The 26,612-nt window shown below is 34.5% G+C and overlaps 2 protein-coding genes, 1 non-coding gene and 1 pseudogene across 6 annotated transcripts in view; 1 reads left to right on the plus strand and 3 right to left on the minus strand.

The window, feature by feature from the left end:
- Positions 1-25,908, minus strand: part of LOC137812976 (disease resistance protein RPV1-like) — a 66,606-nt gene extending 40,698 nt beyond the window's left edge. Inside the window, exons 1-4 of the mRNA XM_068615240.1 lie at positions 25,287-25,908; positions 23,995-25,024; positions 23,583-23,885; positions 20,449-22,348 (exon numbers count right to left, since the gene is read on the minus strand). Coding sequence (XP_068471341.1) covers positions 20,450-22,348; positions 23,583-23,885; positions 23,995-25,024; positions 25,287-25,777 — 3,723 coding nt within the window. The 5' untranslated portion in view covers positions 25,778-25,908 and the 3' untranslated portion in view covers position 20,449. The remainder of the gene's footprint in view (positions 1-20,448; positions 22,349-23,582; positions 23,886-23,994; positions 25,025-25,286) is intronic.
- The window catches only part of LOC137812974 (disease resistance protein RPV1-like), an 81,452-nt gene that overhangs the window by 54,656 nt on the left and 184 nt on the right, over positions 1-26,612 (minus strand). The window lies entirely within an intron of this gene.
- LOC137809554 (disease resistance protein RPV1-like) lies at positions 4,495-15,954 on the minus strand (annotated as a pseudogene).
- On the plus strand, positions 11,044-11,179 carry LOC137813111 (small nucleolar RNA Z247). The gene has a single exon (XR_011081349.1). It is a non-coding gene; the product is annotated as a small nucleolar RNA Z247 (small nucleolar RNA).

The following is a 26,612-nucleotide window of genomic DNA, read 5'->3' on the forward strand; positions in this document are numbered from 1 at the left end:
AATAACCAGTAAACAGAAAACTAGGTTAATATGACTAAATGAATAAAGATAGTACTCATAAAAAATATTTTAGATTACAAGTGGTATAACTAAAATAAAATATTTTATTTTTAAAATAAAATTTATAAATAAATAAAAAAATATAATTGTTTAGTTTTCGGTGTAAAACAATATTCATTTTTATAAAAAAAAATCTTTTCTCTTTTATTTTATTTTTATATTTCTAATTAGAGTATTCTTGAGTTTGACAATAGAATCCTTTCTTTGGACTTTTGGAATTAAATAAAGATGTTAATTGAAAAAAAAAATTGAAGTTTTAAACCCAACTCAACCCCTCACGTCGAGATTAGATGGATTGATAAATCTAACAAATTCTTGTTAGGATAAATTTTAAATGGTTATGATATTAATAAGTGAATTTTAAACTTAACTCAACCTTACAAAACCAATTTATACTGAAGTGTGCACCCCTATGAAATGTTTTTATTTCTAGTTGATGTGTGATTTCCAATAATTATATAAATTGATTGTTATATGCAGTGTGAAGTTTAACCTTGATTTTTACTTGAAAAAATGGATTTTAATATGAGGTATGCATGCTCTCATACTCAAATTCAATAAGCGGAATTTTCACATGTCAATAGAATTTGAACCTGCATAGTTTTGGGCACTCTCCACCTCAAATTCGCTCAATGTTTTTTCCTGCGTTTAAGCGAAATTACATGCAGATTTTGGAGTACTTTCGGGCTTAAAATTGCTCAAAGAAATTTCCCTATGGCAAGCAAATTTAAGCTACAATTGTTTGGGTGTTCTTTGCCTCAAATTCGTTCAGTGAAATTTTCCTGTGCTAAGGAGATTTCTCTGGGCTTAAGCCCCAACTTCATGGGCTCGACCCATTTTGACGACATTTGTCATCTTTGCTTAGATATCTTTTGGTTTGTTTTCTATAGGTCATGAAATTGAATTAAATCTTTTGAAATTTATCATTTTGTAAATTGTAAGTGATTACAACTTTCTAATGTTCATGCAACATGTGTTTAAAATAAGTAAATCTAACATTTATAAAAAAATATAAAACAAATACTCGTTATATATTCAATTGATATGTGAAAATTTAAATATTATGTGATTATTGTTGATATTTTGTAACGGTCTTAAAAATATAAACTTCTATATGATTGAATGATATATTGATGAGTGGGATGAAATTGAATCATGTGGAATATGATCGATACATAGTAATTTCATGTAAGGAAATACTCTGTTGAGAATAGTTAGGATGTGACTTGATTAGTAATACATTTAGAATAAGATATTTGACTCTATTCACATATTAAGGTGGTGACAGTCAAATGAGATTTATATGATTTGATCTACAATATAAAAAATCATAATCTAACATGCCATATGAATTAACCTTGTCATATTAGGTGATTCTATTATGATATTCTTATTCGCATAGATGTGTGAATTTCACAATGGGGTATTATAACATGTGCAAATTTTTTAGTCTAAATCAATGTACGATTCTTTCAGAAATAGGGTCAAGTGTACATGTGGATCTAATTAGATTTTTGACATGAGTAATATGGAACACAAGTCATTTAGAGACACTTAATTGTTTAATATATTAGGAATGAATGAAGTGTGATTATTCATATGATTATGATTGAATGATTCAAATATAAATTTTAAAAATCATTAACTTAGCCTAATTTCTTGTTAGTATCATTTTTTTTTTAAATTTGTTATGATCGTGAGTTGCATGTGAACATATGGTGTTGTATGTTATAGGCCTCAAAATTGAAAATGAGAGAGTTTTTTCTTTAAATTCTTTTGATCTTTTATTTTGATGATGTATATATTTGAAAATCAATGTATGAATGGATAATGCTTTATGATATAATAATATTACAATGTAAATGTTATTTATATACTATCACATGGTAAATTAAAATTTAATAAGGTAGTTAAGGATGTTATAATTATTCTTTTAATTTATTTTATTTCACTGTATATTTAGGTGTATTACGTAAAATGTATAGTTAAAAAAAATAATGTTATTTTGAAATTTAAAGAATGACGTATAGAAAGAAACAAGCTTTTGTTAAAATTATACCATTAGAAAAGGAACACAGAACAATCTTGACAATTATACTTTGACTTAGATACTTATTTTAATTTATTATATTCATGAGTGTTATTTTTTTCTTAAACATACATATGAGGTTCCACTATAACCAAGTTGAGAATTTTCTGGTTTTACAGCTCCATGCACAAACCTAATACAATGATATGATATTCAATCAGCATTAATTGGCATAAACAGGTACCTTATTATAAAATATATTTATGAAATGCTAAAATATCTCTATTGACTAGGGATGTTCAAAATACTTATTGGTTCTTGATTTTCACTTTCACTTTTAAGTTTTTTCTTCTTGCGCCATTGATTGTATTAGTTCTATCAGGCACGTAGTAAACAGAAATAGAAAAATGAGTCAATGGAAGAGTCTAACGATTCGCAGAATATTATGGTGTCTACTTTTATAAAACATTACATTTTGATTTTAATATTTATTAAATATTTTTTATTTGGGATGAAGTAACGATGATGAATCGAATGTGTTTTGAAGTCTGACATAACTTTTAGAGATGTTATGAGAACGGTTAATGACGGAAATTATCAAAAACCTTTTGGGGGAAGGTTGTGGTTTTGGGAGGTGATTTCAGGTAAATATTGTTAGTGGTAAAAAAAGGATTAAGATATGATGTTGTGAAGTCAACAATCAACTTTTCTCATTTGTGGTTAAATTGTCGAGTCTTAAAACTTTCTCAAGGAAATCCAACACGATCTATTGATTGAGCCCACAAAAACACCTTTGTTATCATTGGTGAATTTTGTTTATCCTAATTTATTGACTGATATGTTATGTCCTGAGTACTTTGAGTATGGAGCAATACTTTGTCCGACAACTGAATCAGTAGAGCAAGTGAATGATTTTATTTTATCTCTGTTAAGTGGTAAATAAATAAATTATCTTAGTTCGGATACACCTTGCCAATTAGATTAAGATCAAGAATTTAAAGTGAATGGTTCACTTCTGAGTTCTTAAATGAGATAAAATGTTCAGAGATACTAAATCATCGCCTTCATTTGAAAATTGGCGTGCCTATTATGCTTTTGAGAAATATTGATCAAACCAACGGTCTTTGTAATGGAACAAGGTTGCAAGTTATTGATTTGAAGAAAAATGTTATTTGTGCAATAGTTCTAACAGGAACAAATATTGGTGATAAAATCTTCATTTCAAGAATGAATTTGATCCCTTTAGATGTAGGTATGCCATTCAAATTTCAGAGAAGACAATTTCCAATAGCTTTATGTTTTGCAATGACAATTAAGAAAAGCCAAGGTCAATTATTGACCAAAGTTGGTTTATATTTTTCACATCCAATTTTCACACATCGATAGTTGTATGTAGCTATTTATAGAGTTCGAAAGAAAAAAGATTTAAAAATTATAACTCTTGATGAAAATGGGAATGCAACAAACAAGAAAAAGAAAATGTTTACACTGAAACTTTTGACAATATTTGAAAACAATAGAATTATATGATAAACTTGGAATGGCTAATTCTTCCGGCAACCAATATTTTTGAACCTGCAACTTTTAAATTTTTGAAAATGCTCTTTATTCCAGAAATGAAAATAATACATTACAAAAAAAATAGATCCAAAAAAGATTATTGTGTTTTGGTAATAAAAATCTGAAAACAAAAATCAAAAGCCCATTATGAATAAGAAAATTCGTAATACAAAAATTTGGTCTTAAAAAAAAATCCGAAAACATATTCCAGAAAGAAAATCCGAAATGTATTTTTATATATAACCCATTTTTTCAAGGGAGTTTCGTCTTTTCTATTGTAAAAGGGGTTGGAATTTGCTCCCTTGGAATTATAGTTTCTTATGTGTGATGTAGTAACAGTTGCCTTATTTAAAATGTTACTAAATAACATATCATTTATATCTATTATTTTTATTCTGTTATGACTTTATATATTTGTCACAACATGAATGAGGCACAAACCCATCTCATGTTAACGAAGTTGAGAATTTTCTGATTTTACAGCTCCATGCAAAAATCTAATATAATGATATGATATTCAATATCAAGAGGTACTTGTCGTAAAACGGGGAATATGAGAGACTCCATAGAATGAAGAAAAAGTATAAAGAGGATTTACAAATTAACCTTTCAAATGCAGCTCCTCAGAATTTCATAATGCCTTCACTGCAAATGCAACCCAAATATGCTAAAGAAGTTAATCAAACAATACATGAGGAGTTTCAAGAAAATGCAACTCTGGAACAACAGAGCAACCCATCTCATGCTGAACAGAAACATCAAACTATATCTAACTTAGAAATCTTTGTCAACAATTGAACGAACCCACTCCTTAAATACCATTGAAAATGTAAATAAAACAAAATAAATTAAAAACGAGAAATTCATAATAAAAATTAAACGTGTTGAACCCTGTAATTTAGAAGTATTAACGATAAGGCAGTTTAGATCCTCACCAATGAAAGAGACTAGCTGACTAGGTAGCTTTCGGCCTTCCTCTTCCTATCTTCCCTTGTTTCTCTTGAAGACTCTGCAATATTGCTTCCATTGGATTGTTCAAAGTCAACAGCACCACCATATTTATCATCTTTCTTTTTCGTATAAAGAGGGCATATGCCGCATTCCTTTATTGTGATACCTGATTTCAACCGAAAGTGATAATCACACGGACTGATCTCAAAAGTGAAGCTGCGAGCATCACAAATTCTAAGGCTCATGCCGCTCGCCCTTAGGAACTCCAAGTTAAATTTCCACACGAATGTGTGATCTTGATCAACACATCTCTCTTCACCATTCGAAATAGCTGTTTAACACATCTATCATCGCTGCAGAAACTTAAATCTTCATTTATAGTCACTGAATGTCCCTTCCCACGAAAATGGAACCAACCAGGAACTGTACTCCCTGGAAAACAGAAGAACACAGACCTATATCTATCGTCGGTCATCCTAAGCCTTGCATCCTCCTCAATGTTAGCACGACCACCTGAATCCAGTTGCTGAGCATTGGTGAAATGAAATTTGAATACACCCTCTTTGGAATTTGAGAGGTTTCGAACAAGAGAATTTGGCATCACTCTTCTAATGGATGGGCAATCCAATGCCACGAGTTGCTTTAGAAATGGTGGAATCTGTGGGATGCATTCAAGCTTTTTGCAGTCGCTTAAATCAAGCGATTTCAAGCTTGAAAGATGAGCAATGCTCTCAGGAAGGTTCACGATTCCGCTATCACGCAGTGATAGTTCCATTAATAACGTCAAACGACCAATGTGTCTTGGGATTTCTGTTAATTTGGAGCACCCCGAACAATTTAGAGAGAAGCTTCAGATTAACAATGGAGTTTGAAAGTGACTCGATATCAGTGTATTTTTGAAGCTCCAGGGATCGAAGATTAACGAAATTGCAAAATGAGGAAGGCAACTGCGCAAACTCAGTTGTTGAAGCCCTACCAAACGGCACAAGGATGAAGGTAGTGCCTGTATGGCTGTGGCGTCTAAGATGAGCACCGCTAGATCTTCCAACGTGTCCTGAATCTGGGGTAAATTTTCCAATTTTGAGCAACCACGGAGAGAAAGTTGCTTTAGGAATTTCATATCAGAAAGGTCAAATGGAAAGATTGTAAGGGAAGAACAGTAAGAGAGATCTAAATGACAGAGCTTCTTGCAACTAAAGTGTAAGGGCACACCTTTCATGAATTTTGTCAACACTTCTAAGTATATAGTATTATTAGCCACTTCTTCTTCTTCATTATATCTGTCAAAAGTAATTGAGAAAATTTCACTGGAAGTTGGGAAAATATGACCACGGTATGCACGAGGTTCACCACGCCGTCCTGCACCATGCCGTTCTGATCTCTTTGATCATATCCGGTTTCTGGCGATGGAATCTTGAGAAAGTTTGACGTTGACGCTCCAGCACATGAGGGAATCTTGAGAAATTTCCACGTTGATGCCCCATAAAATATTACATTTCTTCAGTTAATACGTAGGACAATATAATAATCAGGTCACTCAGCTAATGAAAAAAATTAAACAACATGAACTCAATTAAATAATATAAAACTTTTGAGTACTAGATAAAATAAGAAAATTAATAAAAATTCAATTTGAAAATAATCAAATTTATAAGATACTTAAAACTTAATTAAACCTACAAATTTTCATTATATGGAGTTAAATACTATAAATATTTACCACATAAGTAGAATGTTTAAATATATATTTCTTCACGTTGGAAGTTTTTTTCCTCTATCTTATAAGTTTTCTTTGTTTCTTTAATATTTTTTAAGCCAATGTGATTTTTTTAATATAAAATATTATTAAAGATAAAATATGAAGATAGGGTAATTAAATATAATTTTTTATTTTTTAGAAATGATGAAAATTATAATTAAATTAACTAAATTATATAAAATTCTATTTTATTTACATAACTACTTTTCATATTAAAAAAACTATATAAGATCTTGAAACTATAATTAATATTTCTACTCATTTTTCGTTTTTGTTGGTGAAATCTTGATTTTGGGATAGTATTAGTGAGATATTGTTTGGAGTTAAAAACAAGAAATTCTTTTGCATAATCAATTTGAACAGTTTTGATTTTGAAACCAGATTTTCAGAGAAGAGTTTAAAGCGTTCAAATGCAGCAAGAGCTTGAGATTTAGCATGCTAGAGATAAATTCATGTATATTTTAAATATGCATTAGGAAAAGAGATATAGTATGATGCAACATTATTAGCACAAACAGCAGAACGTCCCCAAAGAGATATAGTTTAACGTTCGCAATGCCATGATAGATTTGTTGATCATTGAACAGAGTATGGTCGTTTGTTATATGGTGAGAGACACCGCTATCTGGGTACCATAATGGATCTTCTAAAGATGATGGTGGACCAAGAAGAGAGGAAGAAGAGTCATCACGTGGAGGTGGAGAGAAATGAGATGTGTTTGCAGAGGAGGATGGTGGTGTAGTACGATCAAACCAGTGCCAACAACAATGAAGAGCAGTGTGTCCAAGTTTGGAGCATATTTGAGAGCGAACAGGGTTGCGTTTCCATGATGAAGACGTAGTGGAGTTCCAAGAAGAGTATTGGGAAGGTCGGGGTTTGCCGCGGTTGAACTGATTCTAGTTAGATGTGGGATTGTAACCACGACCACCACAGGAGGAGTTGGAAAAGGTAGGTTGGGATTGTGAATGCTGAGAAGAAGCAACAAAAGCGATATTAGATTGAAGTACCATTAGAGACTTGGGGACTGTCATCAGTGGTGGAAGAAGTGGTTCTTGATGGAACACTAGTGTCGTCAAGAAAATGACCCAGTTTGAGCCCGCAAATGGAGGCAAGGACTTTATGTTTCCAGAGAAGATAGTTATCTTCATCTAGTTTAAGAGTGATGGGTGTTGTGAACTGTTGAACGGAAGGCATGACCAGAGGTAACGGGCAAGAAGAAGATGCAAAAGAAGATGAAGAGATATGAGTGCAGTGCATTAGAATAGAGAGAGAAAGGAGAAAGATATTATCTTAGTATATGTGCTAAAGGTATATAAGGAGTGCAGAACTGGAAACACTTACAAAGTTGTCGTTACACAGTTATAGTATGGTTAACAATGTATAATACAGAAAACATGCTTGTGTACTTTATTTTTATCTTTGAAAGTTTAGAACACAGAGGAACATAGATAGCTAGAAAAACCTGATCTCCTTCCCAGAGTTGTTCAAGATGGCAGCCTGGCATTTCCAGGGTCACTAGATTTTGTGGGCAAAAGTTTGGAGGCCAGAATCTTTGAGGAAAACCGTTCCAATAAAGAAACTTTAGAGTGTCTGGCAGACCTACAAGAGATGATTCAAGAGACACATTTGATATGAATATAGGCATGTAGACCATAAGCATTCTAAGATTGTCCATCTTTTCGAAACTTTGTGCATGTACTACAACTTCTTTTACTTTGTTCGTATGTAGTAATATACACTGTATTGCATCTGACCCCTGAAAGTAAATCAATGTAATTAGGAGAAAAAAAACATGAAATGTTGCATTGCAGGATGTTTAATGACATCTCAGTGGTTTGCAATTTTTCACAAAGTAAATCCATGTTCAATTGAGTAACGACATAATACCTTGTTCTTTCTTAAAACCTCACAAATTTCCTCAGCATCAAACAATCGGCTGCGTTTTCCAGGATGCTGAGGACACTCTTTACGAACAATTTCTTTACCCATTTCTTGTATTAGATCGTGCATCACAATTCTACCTTCAAAGACAGATATTAGGCCCCTATCTTCGAGAATATCCATTCCAATCTTAGAAGAGAAACCACAGTCATCAAGTATTTCTGCTACCACAATCTCCTGGCGTCCTCTATAAAAGCAAGCTATGTCAAGAAATATATTCTTTTCCTCCTCCTCCGGCCATCATAACTTAATTTTAATACATTGAAAATACCAAGATGTTGGCCCTTTTCCAACTTTTGCAACCGACTCTTCCATGCTTCTCTTGTTCTGCCATAAAGCAATGACCCCAAAATCTGGAGAGCTAATGGAATCCCTTTTGCATATCTCAACACCTTTTCTGACAGTTCCCTGTAAGCAATTTCTTCTGAAGTTTTTTGTTTAAAAGCAAGTAAACTAAAAAGTTTCTGAGAATCATCAAAATTCAACTCCTTAACTTCGTAGATATCATCAGCTCTAGCATTCTTAAGCACTTGTTTGTCTCTACTGGTGATAATGATTCTGTTCCGTCCGGTTGAGCGGGAACGTCTTCGCGCGCAAACTGCCCGTCAGCTAAGGACACCTTCCCTCCAAATACCTATTTAACCTGCAAAAGGACAAAAGGGCGCCCTAGCGGCCGTTTGCACTCCGACGCTCAAGTCAGCCAGCAAGAACACCAAAACTGGGGTATCTCCGTCTCTGAGCACCGCGTATGGCACTCTGGAGATGGTAAAAAAGCTGTGTATATCTCTCGTGTATATTCTCGTTCTGGCAAGAGTGTTCTCTAGTCCCTTGCGAGCAACCTCAAGACTCAAGCAAACAACTAGAGTGTTTCTGCCCAATTGCCAAAAGTTCGAACCCCCTTTCCAACATTCGAAGCACTATTTAAGCTCTTCCCGCATTCAAAGCACCTTAAAGCGCATTTATTATAAAACGCTCAGCGCATTTAAGCTGTCCGAAACGCTCGGGGAGCAGTTATAGTACTTTAAATGCTCGAAACGGAAAGTGCACTAAAACATATTAACTCACTTTAATTCACCTTAATTACTTTTAATTACCTGGCACCTGTCAAGCTGGCGTTACTATTCTGACTTGGCTACTGTACACGTGGAGGGTCGCTCGGCACCATTACCCGGTCTGAGGGTGTTTCTTCGCCGGAGACCTCCTATCTGGGAGTGCAACTGCGCAAGGGGTGACTTTTTGGGCGCCATCTCATGCTCCCAATCTCTAGTCACTCACTGTGAGAGCGTATCTGCCTTTCTCTCGCACCCTGCACCTCGCTGCCCCTAGGCATGACCCTTCTCTTGGGTCGTATCTACCCCAAGGGCGTCTCTGAGGCGGCAGGGGTACTTCACAAGTCAAGCTGCTCCGCACAGGCGCTATCTCTATGGCCTTTAAGCCACCTTTCCTTATGGCCTTTAAGCCACCTTTCCTTATGGCCTTTAAGCCACCTTTCCTTATGGCCTTTAAGCCACCTTACTCTTTTCTTTATCACTGTCCCCTGGTTATCAGGGTTTGAGGCTTCTCCACAGAGCCGCCCCCTCCATGGTCTTTCCTACCCATGGGTATCGGGAGGCGGCACCGTAGCTGCCTTGGTCTTATCTCTTGGCGACCCCTTATCTCTGGGCGACGCCTTATCTCTTGGCGACGCCTTATCTCTGGGCGACGCCTTATCTCTGGGCGACGCCTTATCTCTGGGCGACGCCTTCATCTCTCGGCGACGCCTTCATCTCTAGGCGACGCCTTCATCTCTAGGTGACGCCTTCACCTCTTGGCGACGCCTTCATCTCTTGGCGACGCCTTCATCTCTTGGCGACGCCTTTATCTCTTGGCGACGCCTTCATCTCTTAGCGACGCCTTATCTTTTGGCTCCGCCTACGTTGACCTTGACTTTGACTTTGTCAACGCCCGGGTACGGGACGGTACAGATTCTACTGCCTGCCCAAAACTATCACTCCCACCTATTAATTTTTTAAGTTGAGCTTGTTAGAATTAGTCAGTTAGAAGAGGAACACGTTTGTAGAAGTGGAACACGTTAGTTGGTTAGTTGCCTTAAGAAGCGGATCATGGATCCAACCGTGTATGCAATCAGTTACCTTTATTTAATTATAAATACAATACGTCCTCCACACAGAGAGGTACAGTTAGCAAACTTTATTATGGTATCAGAGTGCTAGAGATCCACGAGATCCATCTTTTTCTGCTGCTAACCATGTCAAACTCCCTTCAAATCAATACAATGTCTTCACCATCAATCAGCCAAGTGATTAATGTTAAACTCACACAAGAAAATTATTTATTGTGGTCTGCTCAAATCCTTCCCTATTTATGTAGTCAGGGGCTGGTTGGGTTTGTGGATGGATCCATGCCACCACCAAACCAAACGATTGCGGTTGAGTCAAGTGAAGAAACAGGGAGCCGCAAAATTATTATTAATCCTGAATTCACAGTCTGGTACCCCCAGGACCAGTTGGTACTCAGTCTCATCAACTCATCGGTTACCGAGGAAGTTCTCAGCACGGTGGTCGGAATCACCACTGCACGAGAAGCCTGGGATATGCTGGAGCGGCAATTTGCCTCCACATCTCGAGCACAAGCAATGCAGAATCATATGGAACTCTCCACGATCCAAAAGAAGGACATGACAATTGCTGACTATTTTCTTAAAGTAAAACGTCTCGGAGACACTCTGGCTGCCATTGGCAAGCGAGTAAAGGATGAAGAACTCATCGCCTACATGCTGCAAGGACTTGGTCTAGATTATGATCCTCTTGTCACAAGCATTACAACTAGAATAGATGTTTACACTGTCAGCGATGTGTATGCTCATATGCTGAGCTACGAGATGCGTCATCTGCGTAATGGTACTCTTGAGCAATTTCCTTTTGCTAACAATGTCAACAGCATGTCTAATCGAGGAGGAACTAATGGACGTCGTGGTGGTCGTGGTCGTCAATCAAATGGTGGTCGAGGACAAACATGGCACACTAGAAACAATTCTGGACGTCAGCCATCAAAGGCACAAAGCAACTCAGACAAAGTCTGTCAGATTTGTGGTAAGCCAAACCATGATGCTTTGCAATGTTGGCACAGATTTGATCAGGCATATTAAGCCGAAGACAATCTTAAACAAGCAGTTGTGGCCACAAGTGGATATACTGGTGATGCAAACTGGTACGTAGATACTGGAGCCACGGATCACATCACCAACGAGTTAGAAAGACTTACCACCAACGAACGTTACAATGGCACTGATCAGATTCAAGTTGCAAATGGCTCAGGTTTGTCCATCTCTCATATTGGGAACTCATTAATTTTTGGTTCATCTAGATCTCTTGTACTTAAACATATCCTATATGCTCCTAAAATCAATAAACATCTGATTTCAGTACAAAGACTAGCATCTGATAATAATGCCTTTGTGGAATTTCACCCAAACTGTTTTTTTGTTAAGGACCGAGCCACGAAGGAACTTCTGCTCACAGGTAGATGTAAGAATGGCCTCTACACTTTACCAAATAATTCCAGCAAAGCATTCCTGACAGCCAAACTTTCGAAAGAACAATGGCATAGAAGACTTGGGCATCCTGCTTTCCCAGTCACAATTAGAATCTTGAAAAATAATAACTTAGCTCTAGATACTAGAGTTTCTTCTTCCTTAATTTGCCATGCTTGTCAACTAGGAAAAGCACATCAATTACCCTTTGTTTCTTCTCAACATGTATCTACAACACCTCTTCAATTGATTCATACTGATGTATGGGGTCCAGCCATTGTCTTAGTGAATAATTCTAAATATTATGTTTCATTTGTTGATGATTTTAGCAGATATGTTTGGATTTATTTTTTGAAATACAAGTCTGATGTTGAGTCTGTGTTTCTTCAGTTTCAAAAACATGTTGAAACCATGCTAAACACCAAAATTCGCTCTGTCCAGTCAGATTGGGGGGGGTGAATACCATCGTTTGCACCAATATTTCAAAACAACTGGAATTGAGCATCGTATTTCTTGTCCTCACACACATCAGCAGAATGGGTTGGTAGAAAGAAAGCACAGACACATTGTGGAAACTGGCCTTACTTTACTTGCCCAAGCTAACATGCCTTTGTCCTATTAGGATGAAGCCTTCAATACAACTTGTTACCTTATAAATAGACTACCATCTCGAATCATACAAGCAAGACACACCACTTCATAAATTATTTGCAAAAATCCAGATTACACCATGCTTAAGGTGTTTGGCTGTGCTAGCTGGCCCAATTTAAGGCCTTACAACACCAAGAAACTGAGTTTTCGAACCACTAAGTATGTCTTCTTAGGCTATAGTTCTTCTCATAAGGGATACAAGTGCTTAGATAGAAGTACAAAACGAATTTACATCTCTAGAGATGTAATCTTTGATGAAAATGTGTTTCCTTTTGAAGAATTAAATTCTAAGTCATCAATCCAAACCAAAAATTCACACCAGCCTGCTCTACTTCCAACCTTCGTTAAACCCGTTCCATACACTGAAAATGCTCTCACAAATATTGAACCAGTTGTTAATGATTCTCGTATAATTGATGGTCAATCTAATGATGTTGCTAATAACAACTTGTCTGGTGTAAGCTTACATCCTGCAGATAATACAATAAGTCCAGAAATTGTTGCAGAACAGGAAGCTGAGAACAGTCCGACCAATTTCCAAGAACAGATGTTCGAACAATAAACTTCTGATGGTGAAACATCTTAGGTGATTAATCAACACCCAATGAGAAAAAGATTGAAAAATAACATTGTCCAAGCAAAACAGTTCACTGATGGTACTGTCATATTCAGAGACCTCAAGAAAGTTTACCGGTGCTGTCACTGTCAAAAATCCGATCACAATAAATGTACTAAAAAATGCTACTGAGACTGATACAGTTACTGAACCTCAAAACCTGCAGGAAGCTCTACAAAGTCCAGGTTGGCAGGAAGCAATGAATAATGAGCTCTCAGCATTACAACACAATGAGACTTGGGATTTCGTTCCACCAAAACCTGGCATAAATCTCATTGATAGTCGATGGGTGTATAAAGTGAAAAGGAAAGCGGATGAATCAGTGGAGAGATTGAAAGCAAGGTTGGTTGCTAAAGGGTTCAAGCAAAGATTTGGCATTGATTACATTGATACCTTTAGCCCCGTGGTCAAGCCATCAACAATCAAAGTTATTCTTTCACTAGCAGTAACCAAAGGCTGGAATATGAGACAAGTTGATATCCAAAATGCATTCTTGCATGGAATTTTGGAAGAGGAAGTGTACATGCGACAACCATCGGGATTTCAAGACCCATATAAACCAAAGGAATACATATGCAAACTCAAGAAAGCGCTTTATGGCCTGAAACAGGCTCCAAAGGCTTGGCACTCAAGACTGACTGGAAAACTTATGGAATTAGGCTTTAGAGCTTCTGTAGCTGATTCATCTTTGTTTATCCTCAAAAATAGAGAGGTAACCATCTATATGCTCATATACGGTTATGATATAATTATCGTGAGCTCCTCTGATCAAGCCACCGAAAGGTTGATTCAGAAGTTGAAAATAGATTTTGCTATAAAAGACTTAGGTGGTCTTGAGTATTTTCTGGGTATTGAAGTCAAGAAGGCAAGAGATGGCATCACACTGTCACAACGAAGATATGCATTAGATTTGTTGAAGAAAGCAAACATGGAAAAATGCAAACCCATGTCCACTCCAATGGGCTCAGCTGAGAAATTATTCAAAGAGCAGGGAACACTCTTGTCAATTGAAGAACAATTTAAATACAGAAGTACTGTGGGAGCATTGCAATACTTGACAATGACCAGGCCTGATTTGGCATTTGCTGTCAACAAGGTTTGCCAATACCTTCATACGCCTACTGATGCTCATTGGAGTGTTGTAAAGAGAATCCTTCGTTATGTCAAGGGCACATTAGATTTGGGAATCAGAATTCAGAAGTCTCCAACAATGCTGCTGTCCGGATTTTCTGATGCTGATTGGGCTGGTTGTCCTGATGATCGACATTCAACTAGCGGCTTTGCTGTATTTCTTGGAGCAAATCTAATTTCCTGGAGCTCTAGAAAACAAGCCACAGTGTCCAGATCGAGCACCGAAGCAGAATACAAGGCCATTGCGAATCTGACAGCAGAAATGATTTGGATAAAATCAATATTGAAAGAGCTTGGTGTGTATCAATCAAAAGCTCCTCGACTCTGGTGTGACAATCTAGGAGCTACATACTTAACTTCAAATCCAATGTTTCATGCAAGAACAAAACATATTGAAGTTGACTTCCATTTTGTTGGAGAACAAGTGGCACGCAAAGCAATGGAAGTTCGGTTTATTTCATCAAGTGATCAAGTGGCTGATATCCTAACAAAACCACTGTCTAGAACTCTCTTTATTACACATTGTAACAATCTCAACATGTATAAAACCTGTTGGGATTGAAGGGGACTATTAGAATTAGTTAGTTAGAAGTGGAACACGTTTGTAGAAGTGGAACACGTTAGTTGGTTAGTTGCCTTAAGAAGCGGATCATGGATCCAACCGTGTATGCAATCAGTTACCTTTCTTTAATTATAAATACAATACGTCCTCCACATAGAGAGGTACAGTTAGCAAACTTTATTAGAGCTGAATCGGTAACATCATCAAGAATGAGGAGAACCTTTGTCCGTTTGAGCCTTTCATTGTAATATGGTGAAGAAGAGGATTTCTCTTCCTTTAGAAGCTCAGACTGATATTTTGTTCTGATACTGTCTATTCCATCTCTTTGTATTTTTTTCTTGAACGTCTAAAACAAGGCTGCTGGAATCAAACTGCAATGCCAATTTGTGATATATTTGATTACAAATTGTAGTTTTTCCTATTCCTCCCATGCCATAAATTCCTATGATCCGAACATCCGGTGACTCAAGATGCAACAAGGACTGAATTCCTTCAATATGTTTTTCAATGCCAATGATTCCTTGATCATAACTGATGGAATAACGATTCAATTTTTTCAAAATATCTTCCACAATTTCTTCAACAAGTGTGTGTTCTGGGCTGGCAGATGATTTAGAAAATAATGTATAAGTATTCAAGCACAAAAGCTAAACTAAAGAAAAATTCTACAGCATCCGTTTGTGACTTCTGATACTAGGGAGAAGACTTGTAGGTACAAAGTTAAGCTATAACATGTAATATGGTTCAGATCTAAGACCGACTAATAGAAATGAAAAAAGAAGCACTTGATTTATGGTGAGATGAACACAATTTTAGTAAATGAAAAGAGATCCTGATTATCTAATAAATATAATGACCTGGTGACTTTTGAATCCCAGCCTGCAAGTTCAGCAGCTTCGGTGAGAGCATCCTTCCATCCTTGCACTTTATCGTGCTTAAAGTGCTGCTCATGCTTTTCGAATGCTTCTTTGTATCTTTGTTCCTGCTTCCTAATAGTTGATGGATCCACCTTGTAGAAAACAGGTATGACATCCCTTCCAAATCTCTTCTTGCATTCAAGTATCTTAGTGAGTTCATTCAAGCACCAAGTGGAAGATGCATAGTCTTGGGAGAAAACGATGACATAAATCTTTGAAAAATAAGTATGAAATCTAGATATATATCATTATCACGTGTGGAAGCTACGTCGTCTTGTATTGGATTTTCTAATCTGCCTTTTATCTTGTCTCATTCTTCTTTATCTTTTTTCTCTCATCTCTCTTGCTTACGATTTCTTTGCCTTTATTCAGAAATTTTAGTTATAATAAACCTTCAATAATATTTGTACTTTCTAGCATATAGAATACTTAATGGATCCTTTTCTGATTTTTCTTTTCTAAAGTTCAATTGATTTTTTAAATGTTTTTCTATTTAATTTTCCTTTCTTAATGACACATAAAATGGTTCAGTGCACAATTAATTATTCTCACCTTAGATTTCATTCATCTCATTCCATTTCCACACTCAAATCATTCTCACATTTGTTTCTACCTGTTTCACAAAGTTTTAGTTAAAATATGGAAATTAATGTTCAAGAACCCTACTTAATATTAATATTCAACAATTTAAAATATTAAAATGCAAATTAATCTTTCTTAATAATGTCATTTTTTTGTAAAAAATAAAATGTAGTTTAGTCATTTATACTTAGATGGATAAAGATGGTTTTAGAAAAAAAAAATGCATTTTATTTCAAAGGTTAACTAAACTCTGAACTCATTTATGAATTAATAATAATAAATAATATGTAATTGTATTCCAATACCATATAAATTTTTTTTATTGGGTGCGTTTCTGATGAATTAATGCACTCTAGGGACAATGATCGCTCTAGTATTTGATTTTTTATTTATTTTAATGTTAAAATTATAGCTATGTAGTACAGATACTACTGACACAGACAGACACGAACACGGACACAGAAATACATAAAATCTCTAAAATGTAGGATACAAAGACATTAATCTATATATTATATAATTATGAATCATATAAATTAACAATAAAGATTTATGTGCACAAGTATTTTTGAACTTATTTTTTAGAACAGAAATATGTTTTTCATGACTAGTTCACAAATATTTGTTTCTTATTCTTATAATCATAATAACAATTTATACCATAAAGTTTTAATTTTAGAAAATTAATGTATTTTTTCTTTTTAAAATTCCGTTAGAACTGTACTAGAATTGTAAAAAATCTAACAAATACATTTTGAATTGGACATTCCACGAATACGTGTCCTACCAGTATTTTGAACAACATTCTTTCTTTTGGAACAAAGAGGGCATATGCCGCAGTCTTTTACTGTGATAACTCATTTCAACTCTCACACAACTGATTCGTAATCTGTGGGATGCATTAAAGCCTTTTGCAGTTAAATCAATAGTATATGATGATGTGAATGTTATTTATATACTAAATATAATCACATAGTAACTTCAAATTTGATAAGGTACAACATGTTACCATATCTCTTTTAATTTATTTTATTTCATTATATATTTAGGTGTATTTAATTTCTTTTATTTCATTGTGTATTTAGGTGTATTACGTAAAATATATAATTAAAAAGAAAGAAGAATAATGTTATTTTGAAATTTAAAGAATGACATATAGAAATAAACAAGCTTTTGCTAAGATTCCACCATTGAAAAGGAACATAGAACAATCTTGACAATTATACTTTGACTTATTTTAATTTCTTATATTTATGAGTATTATTTTTTCTTAAACATAGATATTGGATAAAAAATACAAATAACATTTCTTTATTTCAAATTTAAAAATATTTTAAATTAAAATAAAATAATTTTTTAATTAAGATATAAACAAATATTCTTTAACAAATTATTTTAATTTCAAAATAATTAATTCAGAGGACGATTGAAAAAATATTAAATATTATAATAAAGCTTCAATAATATTTGTACTTTCTAGCATATAGAATACTTAATGGATCCTTTTATAAATTTTCTTTTCTAAAGTACAATTGATGTTTTAAATGTTTTTCTATTTAATTTTTCTTTTCTTGACACAAAATGTTCAGTGCACAATTAATTACTCACCTTAGATTTCGTTCTTCTCTTTCCATTTCCACACTCAAATCATTTTCACCTTTTTTCTTCTTCTTATTTCACAAAACTTTAATTAAAATATGGAAAATAAAGTTCAAGAACCCTACTTATATATTAATATTAAAAAAATTAAAATATTATTATGCAAATTAATATTTCTTAATAATGATATTTTTATGTAAAAATTAAAATGTAGTTTAGTCATTCATACTTAGATGGATAAAGATGGTTTTAGAAAGAAAAAAAAAGAATATGCATTTTATTTGAAAGGTTATCTAAACTCTGAACTCAATGATGAATTAATAATAATAAATAATATGGAATTCTATTCCAATACCATATAAATGTTTTCTTGTTCAAACTGATAATTCGGTTGTTTCTGATGAATTTAATTAATGCAGTCTAGGGACAATTATCGCTCTAGTATTTCATTTTTTTTATTTTTAATGTTGAAATTATAATTATACAATTCCGTTTTTAGATATTAAAATGATAGTTTTCATTTACAGATTAAAATATTAATTGTTTTGTTGAAGATTTTTTGTGTATTATAATTATTTGCTAGCTGAATTGTTTTGGGTTAACATGTTTTTTTGGGCTATGATATTTTGAGGTTTTATTACATGCAGCTACGTGAATATTTATTTTATTCTAGTTATATAAATCAGGAAAAAAAAAGGACTATTTTGAAGACCGTTTTTCATATTATAATAACCTTTTAACAACTCTAAATAATAATAACATATTAAATTATATTAATTAATTAAAATTTAATTAAATTGTTAAATAAATAAAAAACAGATTGTAGGATGGGAATATGATTATTTTTAACTGCTAGCACCTGATCGAGGGTATAGTGGATGAAGAAGAGGTGTTTCCTAAGGCCCAACTTAAATCATGGTTGTGGTTAAAACATAAGGGACATAATTTCTGCTATTCGTTCTCTGATTGGATGACGAACCCTTGGTCATGTATTAGTACCTATAAATAAATTGTTGCAGGTAACATAGGCAGCTGATGGAAGATGATTATAGAGGGTTATCTGATCAGGAGCAGGGACGAAGGCGGGCTTCAATGTCGGCCTTCTGATAATGGGGCTGGGTTTGGGTACAATGCCTGGCAGGAGCAGTTGGAGTATTGGTGTAATCCCTGGGTGGTTGGCGCTGGTCGAAGGAGCCTATCTGTTGGCTGGTAATTCTGTCCAACTGCTATACGGCAGGTAGGTGGCGTACGCAAGGATTCATAAGAGGAGGTTGCTGGTTTATTTATAGTGAACGAAAGCACGTTGTTGGTGGATAAGCAACAATTGGGCTTATGGAGTTGTTAAGTGCTTGGAACAGTTAGGAGGACATGCCAAGGAGTATAGCAGTCTGATCATGGTTTTTGCAGCAGGAAGTTCTAGGTAAAATTCTGGGATGGGAAGGTATTGCTTGCATTGCTTGCTGGAGTTTTTTGCAGGCTTGCCAGATGGTTTTCGGCCAACAGGTTAAAGTATCGATGGAGATAGAGGTTGCTGGTAGTATTACGGTATTGTCTATGTCGGTATAAAAGCTACTCTGGTATACCTGTAACCTTTTCTGTTTGAGGTTATGCTTGCTTGTTTTGATGTAATTTGGTTTAGGTGCTTATACCAGTAACCTTTTCTGTTTGTGGTTATGCTTGCTTGTTTTGATGTAATTTGGTTTAGGTGCTGATCAAGTGCTGTTGTTTGTTCAGTTGTTATTGGTTATAATCATGTAGGTAAGCCATATGTAGGGAGGTTCTTCTTAGCTCTAAGTAGAAGGCAACATTTTGTTGTTGTATACGGGTTGGGATACCCCTGAAGTATCCCAGTTTATTCAATTTATTTCTTGCTGATCAAAAAAAAAAAAAAAAAAAAAAAAAAACTGCTAGCACCTGATTATTCTTTTCTAATAAAAAACACACCAGTAGCTGTTGAAAATCGTAATAACAAACTAGTTTTGCCATAAGTACTTTTGGCAATTATTTTAATAGCTGAAAATAATATTTGTAGCAACTTTTAACTACCACAAACTGTATCTTAAATCGTAAAAAATTAGCATTTATAAAGAATTAACAATCACAGGCCAACAGCATTTATAAGTCATGATATGATATGATATGATATGATATTCAATCAGCATTAGCATAAAGTATTTCCTTGTCGTAAAACTGGGAATATGAGATTCCATAGTATGAAGAGGATTTACCAATCACCATTTCAAATGGATCTCCTCAGGATTTCATAATGCCTTCACTGCAAATGCAACCCAAATATGCTAAAAAAGTTAATGAAACTATATATGAAGAGTTTCAAGAAAATGCAACTCTGGGACAACAGAGAAACCCATCTCATGCTGAACAGAAACATCAAACTATATCTAACAATAACTTAGAAATCTTTGTCAACAATTGAACGAACCCACTCCTAAAATATCAATGAAAATGTAAATAAAACAAAATAAATTAAAAACGAGAAATTCATAACAAAAATTCAACGTGTTGAACCTTGTAATTTAGAAGTATTAACGAGAAGTCAGGTTAGCTTTCGGCCTTCCTCTTCCTATCTTCCCTTGTTTCTTTTGAAGAGCGTGCAACATTGCTTCCACTGGATTCTTCATGCTCAACAGCACCACCATATTTATCATCTTTCTTTTTGGAATAAAGAGGGCATATGCCGCATTCTTTTACTCTGATATCGGGCCACCAATGGCTGATCTCAAAAGTGAAGCTGCGAGCATCACAGAGCCTAAGACTCATGCCGCTTGCCCTTGGGGACTCCAAGTTAAATTTCCACACCAATGTGTGATCTTGATCAAGAAATCTGCCTTCAGCCCATTCGAAAAAGTTGTTTAACACATCATCATTTCGAATGATCTGTGTGTCATCATCATCATATTCAAATTTTAGGCTGTAATCAAGAAAACGAAATTCATCTTCATCAACACTTCTCTCTTCATCTAACACGTCATCATTTGGAATGATCTGTGTGCCATCATCATCAGATCCACCTTTAATATCATTCGTATCTAACACTCCAAAAACCACACACAAAGCGAAATCATCGCTGCAGAAACTTAAATCTTCATTTATAGTCACTGAATGTCCCTTCCCACGAAAATTGAACCAACCAGGAACTGCACTCCCTGGAAAACAGAAGTACACATACCTATATGTATCGTCGGTCATCCTAAGCCTTGCAGCCTCCTCAATGTTAGCACGACCACCTGAATCCAGTTGTTGAGCATTGGTGAAAAGAAATTTGAATACGCCCTTTTTGGAATTTGACACGTTTGGAACAAGAGAATTTGACATCACTCTTCTAATGGATGGGCAATCCAATGCCTTGAGTTGTTCTAGAAATGGTGGAATCTGTGGGATGCATTCAAGCTTTTTGCACTTGCTTAAATCAAGCGATTTCAAGCTTGAAAGATGAGCAATGCTCTCAGGAAGGTTCACGATTCCGCTATCACGCAGTGACAGTTTCACTAATGACGTCAAGCGACCGATGTGTCTTGGGATTTCTGTTAATTTGGCACACCCCGAACAATCAAGTTCAGAGAGAAGCTTCAGATTAACAATGGAGTTTGGAAGTGACTCGAGATCAGTGCATTTGTGGAGCTTCAGGGATCGAAGATTAACCAAATTGGCAAATGAAGAAGGCAGTTCTTTAACAGCCGTACATGTCAAGTTAATGTGATCAAAAGTAGGAGCCGGCTCTGTGATCTCTGGGAAGGTCCTCAGCCTTGAGCAACCACCCAAATCAAGCTTCCTCAACTTCAAATTGAAAATGGAAGATGGAATAATCTGAAGATTGCAGCAACGGCGCAAGCTCAGTTGTTGAAGCCCTACCAAACGGTACAAGGATGAAGGTAGTGCCTGTATGGCTGTGTCGTCTAAGAAGAGCTCCTTTAGATCTTCCAACGTGTCCAGAATCTCGGGTAAATTTTCCAATTTTGAGCAACCACTGAGATCTAAGCGAGAGAAATTCTTGCCACTAAATTTTGTGGGCACATCATACAAGAGACTGTTGAACACTTCTGAGTCTTCTGAGTCTTCTGAGTATTCTGAGTCTGTAGCATTATTAGCATTTATCTCTTTCATCATATCCGGTTCCTGACGCTCCAGTATGACATGAGGGAGAAATTTATCTTCATGTTCACCCAATGAAAACATATTAAGCTTCTCACAACCGGAAACACTAATCCATCCTGGTGATGTGGATAAAATGTTGCTGGGAATATTTACACTTTTGAGATTAGAACAATGATCTAAACATAAACAACTGAGCTTGGTGAGGAATATCGAAGAGTGAACTTCAATCAACTTTGAACAATAACTCAGCTTTATTTCTTCAATATTCGGTGACAGAGAAAGGTCTGGTATTCTAGTAAGTTCCCAAGATTTAACCAGGTCGAGCCTTTTCAAGTTGGGTAAATTCTGCCACAAAAAGTAAATGAATGAGGTAACAAATAAAAACTACTTTATCTATTTTTCTTCCTATTTAAACTATTATTAGCTACTATCTATTGAGGTTATATTTTACATTACTTAAAAACCACTGTTAAAAAAACCACACTGTGGACTAACAAAACTCTGCCTATAAATTTTATAGTTATTATAAAAAATCACAAAATTTAACGTCTTTTTGTTCCCTACCTAAAATTACATCCTAATCATTTGAACCTAAACTTATTATGTATTCAAAAACTTATGATAGTAATTTATAATCGATCACAATGTCGAAATACTTTATATTATGCATGTATCAACTCACAAAATAAAATGGTGTTGTCTCAGAGTTAAAATTAAACCTTAGTTAAAAAGTCCATCTTTCCATAATTTATTTTATTAAATACATAATTTGTAATTTATTGTATATTATATTCAAGTTTATGTTATGATAAAAAAAGTATCTAAGGCATTTTTAATTAAATAATATAAAATAAACAACATGAACTCAATTAAATAATATAAATTTTTTTGAATACTCGATGGAATAAAAAAATTAATAAAACCCTCAATTTGAAAATAACCAAATTTATAAGATACTTAAAACTTAATTAAACCTACAAATTTTCATTATATGGAATTAAATATTGTAAAGATTTACCACATAAGTTTCATAAGTAGAAGGTTTAAACATAAAATTCTTCACGTTGGGAGTTTCTTTCCTCTATCTTATAAGTTTTCGTTGTTTCTTTAATATTTTTTATATGGCTTCTGTCAATGTAATTTTTTTTTTTGGTTTAAAAATATTATTAAAGATAAAATATGAAGACAGGGTAATTAAATTAAATATAATTTTTATTTTTCAGAAATGATGAAAATTATAATTAAATTAACTAAATTATATAAAATTCCATTTTATTTACATAACTCCTTTTCATATTAAAAAACTATATAAGATCTTCCAAAGTAGATAATACATTCACGGGTCATTAGATGATATGCCTAAAAAAATATGCAAACTATTAAATTTATAATTATCTTTAAATAGAAACATGCTGAGTATGACTCAAATAAAAGAAATTTCAAATCGAATAATGTGGAGAAGGCACAAAGGAATTGCAAATGAAAACTTGTATATGTATAATACAGAAAACATGCTTGTATAATTTATTTTTATCTTTGAAAGTTTAGAACACAAAGGAACATAGATAGCTTGAAAAACCTGATCTCCTTCCCAGAGTTGTTCAAGATGGTTGCGTGGCATTTCGAGAGTCACTAGATTTTGTGGGCAAAACTTTGGAGGCCAAAATCTTTGAGGGAAATCGTCCCAATATAGAATCTTTAGAGTGTCCGGCAGACCTACAAGAGATGATTCAGGAGACACTTTTGATTCCAATCCCAACGTGTAGAGCCTAAGCATCCTAAGATTGTCCATCTTTTCGAAACTTTGTGCATGTACTACAACTTCTTTTACTTTCCACGTACCCCAGGTATTTAGTAATATACACTGTATTGCATCTGACCCCTGAAAGTAAATCAATGTAATTAGAAAAAAGCATGAAATGTTGCATTTCAGAATGCTTAATGACAGATCAGTAGTTTGCTATTTTTCACAAAGTAACAACAGAATATACCTTGTTCTTTCTTAAGACCTCACAAATTTCCTCATCATTAAACAATCGGCTGCGTTTTCCAGGATGCTGAGGACACTCTTTATGAACAATTTCTTTACCCATTTCTTGTATTAGATCGTGCATCACAATTCTACCATCAATGACAGATATTAGGCCCCTATCTTTGAGAATATCCATTCCAATCTTAGAAGAGAAACCAAAGTCATCAAGTCTTTCTGCTACCTCAATCTCCTGGCGTCCTCTATAAAAGCAAGCTATGTCAAGAAATATATTCTTCTCCTCCTCCTCCAGCCAATCATAACTTAATTTTAATACATTGAAAATACCAAGATGTTGGCCCTTTTTCAACTTTTGCAACTGACTCTCCCATGCTTCTTTTGTTCTGCCATAAAGCAATGATCCCAAAATCTGGAGAGCTAACGGAATCCCTTTTGCATATGTCAACACCTTTTTTGACAGTTCCCTGTAACCAATTTCTTCTGAAGATTTTTGTTTAAAAGCATGTAAACTAAAAAGCTTCTGAGAATCATTAAAATTCAACTCCTTAACTTCGTAGATATCATCAGCTCCAGCATTCCTAAGCACTTGTCTGTCTCTACTGGTGATAATGATTCTACTGCCCTGCCCAAAACTATCACTCCCTCTTATTAATTTTTGAAGTTGAGCTGAATCGGTAACATCATCAAGAATGAGGAGAACCTTTGTCCGTTTGAGCTCAGACAGATATTTTGTTCTGATACTGTCTATTCCATCTCTTTGTATTTTTTCTTGAACGTCTAAAACAAGGCTCCTGGAATCAAACTGCAATTCCAATTTGTGATATATTTGATCACAAATTGTACTTTTTCCTATTCCTCCCATGCCACAAATGCCTATGATCCGAACATCCGGTAAGTCAAGATGCAACAAGGACTGAATTCCTTCAATATTTTTTTCAATGCCGATGATTCCTTGATCATAACTGGTGGAATAACGATTCAATTTTCTCAAAATATCTCCCACAATTCCTTCAACAAGTGTGTGTTCTGACCTGGCAGATGATTTAGAAAATAAAGTATAAGTATTCAAACACAAAAGCTAAAGTAAACTAAAGAAAAATTCTACAGTAACCGTTTGTGACTTCTGATAATAGGGAGCAGATTTGTAGGTACAAAGTTAAGCTATAAGATGTGATATGGTTCAGATCCATGACCGACTAAGAGAAATGAAAAAAGAAACACTTGATTTATGGTGAGATGAACACAATTTTAGTAAATGAAAAGAGATCCTGATTATCTAATAAATATAATGACCTGGTGACTTTTGAATCCCAGCCTGAAAGTCCAGCAGCTTCGGTGAGAGCATCCTTCCATCCTTGCACTTTGTCCATGTCGTGCTTAAACTGCTGCTCATGCTTTTCGAATGCTTCTTTGTATCTTTGTTCCTGCTTCCTAATAGTTGATGGATCCACCTTGTAGAAAACAGGTATGACATCCCTTCCATATCTCTTCTTGCAATCAAGTATCTTAGTGAGTTCATTCAAGCACCAAGTGGAAGATGCATAGTTTTGGGAGAAAACGACGATATAAATCTTCGATTCTTCTATTGCAGAGAGCAGTGCAGATGAAATTTCTTCGCCCCGGGGTAGTGTCTCATCAATATATGCTTCTATGTTCTTCCTTTGCAGTGCTGGATGAAGGTGGCTAATGAAGTTGTCACGTGTGTCTTCCCCTCTGAAGCTGAGAAACACATCATGCTTTGTTAGAGAAGCAGACATGGCCAATGATGAAGAACTTGCTGACATTGGAATCAATTTTCTCTCCTTTCTCTGCAACTCTCAGTGCCTTTGTTTGTACCATTTCTACCACATTATAACCACAAATCAACTTTTGGATAAGCCTTTCAATTTTCTCAAAATATCTTTTACAGCCATGTGTTCTGGTGAGACATCGTAGTCAGCAGAAACTAAAGAAAAAGAAAAATATGGAGTTAATAGAATAGTCAACAATTTGCAAAATAATTATGGAATCTAAGTTTATATCATTATCACGCGTGGAAAGATATTTATGTCTTCTAATATGCTTTTCTTTTCTCCAGTACTGTTATATATAAAATCTGAAATTGATTTTAAATCTCAAAGAAACTTCTTGGTTCTTGCACCATTTATTAGATTAAAATATTGAGTCAATGGAAGACTCAACAATTGGCACAATATTGTGGTGTCTAGCTTTATACCATCCTTAGGCATTAGTGTGTGTAGTTTCTTCAATATCTTTTACTCGATTTATTTATTTTTTAATTTTTTTTCACACCTTTTACATATACAGAATCGTATTTATTTATTTCTTTAATATATTTTAGAAAATAACCAGTAAACATAAAACTAGGTTAATATGACTAAATGAATAAATATAGTGTATCTAATACGTGTAACAATAACATGAAAAACATTACTACTAATAACAATATATTAATATCAATATGTTTCTTAATAAATTTTACGCCCACTGTCTATTTATAAATTAATATATTATAAATATCTAATGATGTTTTTGTGGGTAGCTTATTTCTCTAACATTTTAAATTAAATTTTTAGATTTTACAAAACATTACCTTTTGATTTTAATATTTATAAAATA

The sequence above is a fragment of the Phaseolus vulgaris genome, chromosome 2 (genome assembly GCF_000499845.2).
Source record: "Phaseolus vulgaris cultivar G19833 chromosome 2, P. vulgaris v2.0, whole genome shotgun sequence".
Taxonomy (NCBI): Eukaryota; Viridiplantae; Streptophyta; class Magnoliopsida; order Fabales; family Fabaceae; genus Phaseolus; species Phaseolus vulgaris.